The sequence below is a fragment of the Microplitis mediator genome, chromosome 11, assembly GCF_029852145.1.
Source record: "Microplitis mediator isolate UGA2020A chromosome 11, iyMicMedi2.1, whole genome shotgun sequence".
NCBI classification, from domain to species: Eukaryota; Metazoa; Arthropoda; class Insecta; order Hymenoptera; family Braconidae; genus Microplitis; species Microplitis mediator.
The window spans coordinates 5918773-5928755 of record NC_079979.1 but is presented as its reverse complement, the minus strand read 5'-3'; the positions used below and the strand labels follow the sequence as shown (position 1 = coordinate 5928755).

The following is a 9983-nucleotide window of genomic DNA, read 5'->3' as shown; positions in this document are numbered from 1 at the left end:
GAAAATACTTCAGTGACATTACGTTTCATAGACTCATTCAGATTTATGGCATCTAGCCTTGAAAAATTAGCTTCAAATATTAGTGATGATGAAAAGCTTATAACGAAACTTCACTATCCCGATCCAGATGAATTTAAATTAGTTACGCGTAAAGGTATATTTCCATATGAATATATTTCAAGCATTGATAAACTAAATGACAAACAATTGCTTGATCAAGTATCATTCTTCTCAAAATTAACAAATGAAAGTGTCTCTGATGAGGATTATTTTTTTGCTCAGCTAGTCTGGAATAAATTCAACATTAAAACACTAGGAGAGTACTCAGATTTATATCTTAAAACTGATGTACTTCTTCTAGCAGATGTGTTTGAAAATTTTAGACGTAGCTGCTTTGAAACTTATAATCTAGATCCATTACACTATTATACTGCTCCCGGTCTGTCTAATGATGCAATGTTAAAATACATTGGTGTGGAACTTCAGCTTTTAACTGATCCTGAAATGGTTCTTTTTATTGAAAAAGGCATCAGGGGTGGGGTATCTCAATGTACAAACCGATATGCTGCTGCTAATAATCGGTACATGGGTGAAGACTTTGATCCAAGCAAAGCTGAATCTTACTTGATGTATTATGATGTAAATAATTTATATGGTGCAGCAATGAGTATGTCACTGCCGACAGGTTCATTTGAGTGGGTTGAAAATGTAGATGATGATGTAAATAAATTTTTAAATGATAATGATAATATAGGATACATTTTAGAAGTAGACTTAGAGTGTCCAGAAGATTTACATGAACTTCACAAGGACTTGCCTTGTGTCCTGAGTACTTTGTACCGCCAGGATCCAAACACTCAAAATTATTGACAACTTTGTACGATAAAAAAAATTATATTATACATTACAAAAATTTACAACAATGTCTTGATATAGGATTAAAATTAACAAAAGTCCACAGAGTACTGCAGTTCAAACAATCACCTTGGCTCAAATCATATATAGATAAAAATACTGATTGTAGAAAATTAGCAAAGAATGAGTTTGAAAAAAATTTTTATAAACTAATGAACAACGCTGTATTTGGTAAGACTATGGAAAATGTAAGAAAGCACAAAGATGTACAATTAAAAACTGAATGGGATGGTAGATATGGAGTCAAAGAATTGATATGTAAACCAAATTTCCATAGTCTTACGATGTTTGATAAAGATATGGTAATTATTGAGATGAGAAAAGTTAAAGTCTGTTTCAATAAACCGATCTATGTAGGCTTTTGTATTTTAGATTTATCTAAAACATTTATTTATGACTTTCATTATAATTATGTAAAAAAGAACTTTAAAAATGATGAGTCATAATTAATGTATACTGACACCGACAGTCTCATCTATCATTTTAGTGTGCCAGATGTCTATAAAATCATCAAGCGTGATATCTCAAAGTTCGACACCTCTGACTACCCCACTGATAATGTTTACAATATGCTCCAAGCCAATAAGAAAGTCCTGGGTCTAATGAAGGATGAGAATAATGGTGAAATCATGACTGAATTCACTGGACTCAGGGCTAAGTTATACGCATTTAAAACATTTAAGAACAAAAAGGCTAAAAGCGAGCAAAGGGAGTCAAGGGTCCTACTCTGAGAACGATCACGTTTGATGATTTCAAGCAATGTCTTAAAAATCATGTCACATTAACAAAAAAACAATATTTAATAAAATCAACCAGACATGATGTTAGGACAATTGCGCAAAACAAAATTGCATTGAGCTGGGCTGATGATAAGCGCCAGCTCATTGACGGTAGCCATGACACCCTACCATGGGGCTATAATAAAAATGTAGATTATGGTGATGATGATGTAGATGATGATGATGATGATGATAAAATAATTATAAAAAAAAGAAAATTAATGTAAATAGTTGTAAATAAAAAAACTCATGTAAATAGTTGTAAAAAAAAAAGAAAACTTATGTAAATAGTTGTAAATAAAAAAAAAAAACTTATGTAAATGAAAATTATTTCTAAGTTTTTGTAAAAATAGTTTTAAGGTTTGAAAATAAAAAAATGTATATATACAATTAAAAATTTTGTTTTTATTTATTAGAATATAAGATTACATAATAAGTTTTTACAGGTCTGATTTATCAATCCAGGTGTTGTGAGAGCTGTCGAAGCCGAGCCACTTTACATATAATTTATTTCCACGTTATTTTATAATTTTTTCTATTAGATAGACATCTGGATGCTTGACTTTGCTGAGTTCTTCAACATAAAATCCACCTTCAATTGGCTTATCTTGATAGTCTACAAGTTTGTATGTTGTTGAATTTGTATTCTGCACTGTCTTGATTGTAAAAATTTCAGTGGTCCAGTTGGGTGTGTAGCCTCTTTCAAATACATGTTTGTACTTGCTGATTCAAACTTTGTCTCCAACTTTGAATTTATTTTTTCGTGCTTGCCGCTGAGTTTGAAGAGGTTTGTATATTTTTTCAAATATCTGCTTCTCATTTTTAGCAGTTACATCAATAGGTTCCAGTTGAATAGTACGATGTTTTCTGGTGACACGCTTAAATATCCGCGGACAAAATATTCGCGACAAAATATCCGCAAAAAAATATCCGCAGACAAAATACCCACACGACAAAATAACCACACGACAAAATATCCGCGGAAATAATATCCACAGACAAAATATCCGTAAAAATATTTAATTGATGAAAATTCAATAGATCAAATATATGTCGATAAAATGAATTACCCTTAATTAAAAATTCATCCATTTGTTACGTCAATTTTTTGGATATTCTGTCCGTAGATATTTTATTACACACACAAAAAATTTGTGAAAAAAGGGCGTTATCTTTTACACTATTTTATGTATGAGTATATTTTTCAAATTGCAAACATACAAAATTCGTGAAAAAACAGCGCTGTGTTTCACACCTTTAATATCGTCATTTTGAGGATATTCTGTCCGTAGATATTTTTTCCGCGGATATTTTGTCGTGTGGTTATTTTGTCGTGTGGTTATTTTGTCTGCGGATATTTTGTCGCGGATATTTTGTCCGCGGATATGTTGTTACGCAACCTGTTTTCTAGTATTATATTTGTGTATCAAATCTTCCAATATATCAATCCATTTATAGGTACCACGAGCAGTGAATTGACGCCACATGTTATTCTTAAGTGTTCGATTAAAACGTTCACATATTGATGCCTTCAAGTTGCTGAATGTTGAGTACATGTTGATGTTTTTACGTTTCATCAGTTCTTGAAATTCTTTATTGTAAAATTCTTTGCCTTGGTCAACATGCAGATTTTCTGGTACACGTCCTTGTTGAAATATAGATTTCATTGCACTAGTGAGATCACTGCCACTTTAACTTTTAATCGGTACAGCCCAAGCATACTTTGAAAAAATATCTATGACAGTTAGCAGATATTTGTTTCCTTTATTAACTGTTGCATAAGGAATCATTTCAACTAGATCAGCTTGCCAAGTTTCATCAAGTGCTCGTATGTCAACATGACGACGTTGATGATTTCTGCGTGCTAGTCTGTGCAGCTCATACGCTATTACTGATTTTTTGTCCTCCATTGTCAACAAAAATTTTAGTTTCCAGTTCTTTTATTCGCTGTGTATTTCTATTAATTAATTCTTTTCGTGACTTTATACGTTTTATTATAACTTTTAATTCTTGATTTTCTTTTCTTAAAAGCGTCACAGTAGAATCCAGTGTTACCACTTGAGAGTGCAAGTGTGAAATGATCTCTGACTGATCATTCCTCATACTATCATACAATAGAGACAGCTCTTTGTGAACAAGATCACGTGTAAATTTGACAGTTGCTGCATCACTGTCTTCAGCTGGTTTGCCAACATGACACAGTCTCTTGCTCTCAACATCATACTGTCCATCAACAGTTATTTGAAATCCTTGTCTAGGTGGTCCTGGTGGGCCACTGATTGCAGCACCAGTTGGTAGCGAACGTCCAAAAATATCGATACTCATTTTTGCTCTTTTCACTTCAACAGTTGGCGTGTAAATGACATAAATTTGATGCAGTGGCTGCTAATAAATAATTCCTGCTTCTCGTAGCTCTTTGATAACTGAAATGATTTCATTGGTGTGACTTGGATTTCCAGCTGCTTGAGATGCCATAAGTAAACGAAGACGGTCGACTAGTTCATTTCGATCATCCCAGTAGACATAATCCATACGTGCTTTTTTCTTTTTCGCAATCATAAAATCAGGTAATCCTTTACCTCTTGATAAGTTTGCATTTTTAGCAAGAAAATCAGCAATATAATTATTATACTTGATTGTCGAGTCTTCATAAAAACTACTATCTGGCTTATAATTTTTTCTATGAGCATTTGTCATCTTTATAATTTCAAGATATTTATTTTTATCATTCTGTGTGACTTTCGAATCATCCGGAGATTTTTTAAATAATAATTCCAATAAACCAGGAGTCACTGAGTAATTTTTATTTTTTCTATTGATCACAGTATCATCAAAAGTTATTTCAGAATCACCAATGTAAAAATCATTGTAACATCGACGGACAACATATCTCAGATCTATATCTCTACTTTTTTTATACACTTTAGATAAATAAGACTTTATTTCACTACTAGCTGACTTAGCAGGGGTACTTGATGCAGCAGGAGATATTTGTGTTTCTTCCAGAGTCCCGCTTCTATCTTCAGAGATGATACTGTTATATTTACTTGCATCATCAAGTTCTGTCTTATAATTCACAGTTGAATTATTTTCTTCTTCAACTTCAGACTTGACTTCTTGTTTGATTTTATGTTTTGATGATTCGACTAGACTCTGCAGAGGTGTAACAATAGGCTTGAACATTTCACCCATTGCCTTCTCAGCTGTGTCTTTACCCAACTTGAGCATTCTGTGCTTCCGTCGGATAGCATCACTAGCCTGAGATATCTGATGTAAGACATCTCGTTGCTTTGAAAGTTCCTCAGTCTTCATGTTGATGCCTCAGAGTTCACTTAATCTCTGATTGTTGTTCGTCAAGTACAAATTAATTTATACTAATAAAACAGTCAAATCCTTTTCTATGTCTTCCACTATTTAGCTCACTGTCTTTGTCAATCACTACAAACCCATATTTACCACCATCATCATTCCAACATACTGAACACAAGTCTTTGAATAAATTGTATGACATGTCAGTATTTACATGATCATCATACACATGTCTCAAGTTCATCTCATCTTGACGAAAGAGAACTATAAAATTTGCATTGTCACGTATCAAATGTTTAGGAATCCGTGTGTAAGTCTGACAGAGATAAAAACTGTCAACATCTTTGTGTCGACCCATGCAAAAATATGCTCTGATATGATCTTGTTTTTCACAAGCAACATCATCAAATATCATCAATGAGTTTGATTTTGCATCTTCAGGTTTCAGTACTTCTTCGTGCTTGTTGAATGTAAAAAATTCAATACCTTCTATTGGTTTAAGTAGTGATTCTAAAAATTTGTATTTCGGTTGATTTAGAGATTTTGAGTAGAGATAAATATTATCGAATCTCAAGCCGTTGGGGTGTATGATGAGTGACAGCAGAGCATTTGTTTTTCCACAATTTGATGGACCACAAAATATAGCACGTACACTGTTTGGCAATAAAGCGCCGTGTCTTTTAACTTTTTTCACTCCTGTACCTTGAACAATTTGATCAAAATTTATTACTGGCAACTTGGCCTCTTGACTTTTAAACTCCATGTTGACAGTTTCCGGTCACAACAACAACTCACTGAGCGAGGTATAAGTACCAGGTTTTATAGGATTTTCAGTCAGTCATGATGCTGTTACTATGGAGAGCAGATGTGTGAATACCAGTGGTAGAGGTTTTGTAAACAGTATAATTAATAAGCTGCCATTTGAACTACATATACCAGGATACCAGTACTGTGGACCAGGCACAAAGCTAGCCAAGAGATTAGCTCGTGGTGATCCTGGAATTAATCCTCTGGACGCTGCGTGTAAAGAACACGATATCGCATACTCGTATAATCGTGAAAAATTGGAAGCACGTTACGAGGCTGGTCAAATACTTGCTGAGAAGGCGTGGCAACGTTACCAAGCAAAAGACGCTGGTATTGGTGAAAAAGCTGCTGCGTGGAGTGTAAATAAAATCATGAAGATAAAAAAAAGATTTGGTATGGGGCTGAAGAAGACAGCAGCTGACAAGAGAAAGCCCAGTAAGAGGAAGACCAGCAAGAGAAAGACTAGTGTAAAAAAAAAGCAAGTAGCACTAAGACAAGTTGTCACAGCTGCCAAAAAGTCCATGACTTCTGGTGGTGATCCAATCAAAACAGCATTGAAGGGTGCTCGTCAGGCTGGTAAAAAATCTGGTGGGAAAAAAAATATCAGGCTGCCACGAATTTTACCAGTTCCATCTAAAGTTGGTGGTATACTATCATTTTTAATACCACTTTTTGCTGGCTTGAGTGCCACAGGAGCTTTAGCTGGAGGCGCTGCTGGTATAGCAAAAGCTGTAAATGATGCGAGTGCTGCTAAAAATCGATTGAATGAGAGCAAACGTCATAATTTGCAAATGGAACAAACATCCATGGGTAAAGGCTTATACTTGAAGCCTTACAGGCGTGGTATGGGCTTATACTTGAGACCATATCCAGTAGGTAGAGGATGCAAGTCAAAAAACAAGTAGAGCTACCACATCGAGCACTCACAAACATCGACTTACTAAAGTACGCTAAAGCTCTAAACATTCCAAACTTTCGTGGTGTTTTTATGAGAAACGATTTACCTGAAACTGGACCGAGAAAAAATGAATCAGCTATTATTAATCTTGATGATAAACATGGACCTGGTACTCACTGGGTTGCATACAAGAAAAATAATGATAAAGTTATTTACTTTGACAGTTTTGGTAATTTACAACCACCACAAGATCTTATGGAATATCTCGATGTTGGTAGCGTGAAATATAATCACAGAAGATATCAGGATTTTGATACAATTATATGCGGACACTTATGTCTCAAATTTCTTACTGGACAACTATAAATTGACGTGACTTTGTGTACAGCACATCAGTCATAGCTGAGTCATTCACATTAACACTGACAGGATCTTCATCCGAGTTGGAGGCTAACTACTTCCCTCCAATTGAATTATCATCAGCTAAAAATTATGTTCTGGGACTTGTAGAGTTATTAACATTTAATTCGATACCCAATATTGATGTGGGTGCTAATAAATTCTATGTCTCTTATCCTGTGGATAATATTGATATCGAAAAAATTGATACAAATAATGTTGATAATAATCTTGATGAGAAAAAAATAGTCAAGAAAAAAAGAGCTAAGAGAAATGCTGCAATAATTACGAAGTTTGATGACAATATCTCAGTGACGGAAAAGAATATAGAAGCTGAAAAATATGAAACTATTGAAGAGAGAGTCTTGACGATACCAACAGGAAGTTACGAGATAACTGACATTGAAAAATATATTCAAAAGAAATTAAGAAGACTCAGCATCAGCATCAGAGCCAATAATAATGAATTGAGAAGTGAGATAAAATGTGATCAGTTTATAAATTTTACACCTCAAGATTCTATTGGTCGGTTATTGGGATTTACAAATCGGAAGCTGATGCCACATAAAACTCACTCATCAGATTTACCAGTAAAGATATTAAAACTCAATGCTCTGAGGGTTGAGTGCAACATCACATCAGGCGCTTACATAAATGAACACAAAGTTCACACTATTCATGAATTTTTCCCAAGTGTACCACCACGATATAAGATTGTTGAATTGCCATCACACGTCATTTATCTGCCGATCGCCGTACAAGCAATACAAAATCTCAGACTGAGAATTGTAGATCAAGACGGAAAACTGGCTAATTTCAGAGGTGAAACGATAACCATAAGACTGCATATAAAGTCTATAAAATAATGGGTATCGTGTATGAAACAAAAAGTGGTGCTGGGTATAAAAAGACAGCAACATGGTCAAGCAACATCAGTCACCGAGTACCTCACAAAGTGTTAACACATCAGAACATTCAGTTTCTACAGAGCCTAGGACTAAAATTACGTGGAAAATTAAGAAAATAAAAATTTATTTTTGCTTTTTAACGTGTACACGACCATGGCAGCGGAAATCTTAAATATTCAACGACAAATCATTTTTGATGAGTCAATTGCACACTATGAAGCGCATGTTCATCTCCCATATGCTTCATCAACATTCAACAACAGCGATGAAATAAGAATTGCAGTTCAACATCAAGATTTGTGTCTACTTCCAAGTAAAAGTACATTACATGTGTATGGAAAATTTACAAAGTCCGATGGTACAGCTGTGAGTGCAACGACTCACATGGTCAACATGACAGTTTGTCATATGTTTGAAGAAATACGTTACGAACTCAATGGTGTTGAGATTGATCGTAGCAAAAATGTTGGTATCACAAGTCTCATGAAAGGGTACACATCACTAAGTCCTGCTCAAGAAAATATACTTGAAAATTCAGGCTGGATTATGGATGAAGCTGTAAACAAATTACACAATGACAATGGTTTCTTTGATATATCTATACCATTGAGTCTCCTGCTTGGTTTTGCTAAAGATTACCATAAAATTGTCATCAATGCAAGACATGAATTAATTTTGATAAGATCAAATTCTGATTTGAATGCATACATTGTGGCCACACCTGCTGCTGGAGCTCATGCTGAAGCTGTTAAAATAACACTGCAAAAAATCGAGTGGATTGTACCATATGTGACTATGGCTGATAAACAAAAAATTGAAGCTTTGAATTATATTACAAGTGATCCAGCTATCTCAATCAGTTTCCGTGCTTGGGAGCTGTACGAGTATCCTCTATTACCAAATACTTCGAAGCACATATGGGCAGTCAAAACTTCTACGCAGCTCGAGAAACCACGTTTTGTCATTCTTGAATTTCAAACAGCAAGAAAAAATGACGCAACTAAAAATGCCAGCGTGTTTGATCACTGCAACATCAGAGACATAAAATTATTTTTAAACTCTCAGAGTTATCCTTATGGAAATTTAAACCTCAACATTGCAAACAATCAATATGCTCTGCTGTATGATATGTATATAAATTTCCAAATTTCATACTACAACAAAGAACCTGAGCCACTGCTAACGAAGAAGAAATTTTTGGAACAAGCACCACTGTATGTTATCGATTGCTCGAAACAAAACGAATCAATTAAATCTGGACCAGTGGACATTCGCCTAGAATTTGAATCTGCAAATCAATTTCCTGCGCAGACATCAGCTTATTGCCTCATTATACATGATCGCATAGTCGAGTATAATCCCGTAAGCAGCATCGTACGAAAACTAATATGAAGACTATTCAATTTAATCCAACGCCAACTATACATTATATGCATGTATGGAGATTTGCACATAAACAAGCAAGAAGAAGCGAATGGGAACAAGAGATCGAGAACGATTTAAACAAAGAATTAATAAATTATATATAAATATTGAACCTGTATTAATTAAAAAACTTACATTTATAAATAAATAAACTTTTTTATATTGACATATATTGTTTTTATTATTTTTAACCTAAAATATACATTTAAGTCTTACATAACCTCAAATACATAATAAACTATAGATATTTTTCTTAACCTAAAAAGTACAATTGCAGCAATCTTTTCTGAATGGATATGCAAGGCTATCAGGAATATCATCATAGAAAAGAGAATGATCTCGACACCTTTGATATCCAATCAATTTTTTATTATTTTGTAATCGTTCCGGTAGTTTGTGCCAAGCGAAATCGATTTGTTGGGTTGCATTTTCAATGATAAATGCAACATCAAGACATGCGATATCTTGATTATCCATACACAGTAAGTTCCCCAACTGATTGAAGATCTGAACCGGCTTTTCATAGGTTGGTTGGTTTCCATA

General features: G+C 34.2%; 1 protein-coding gene across 1 annotated transcript; it reads left to right on the top strand.

The window, feature by feature from the left end:
* Nucleotides 1–8168: 8168 nt before the first annotated feature.
* LOC130677767 (uncharacterized) lies at nucleotides 8169–9407 on the top strand. The gene has a single exon (XM_057484623.1). It carries the CDS (start codon nucleotides 8169–8171, stop codon nucleotides 9405–9407), a length of 1239 nt encoding a protein of 412 aa, XP_057340606.1.
* The last annotated feature ends 576 nt before the right edge of the window (nucleotides 9408–9983 follow it).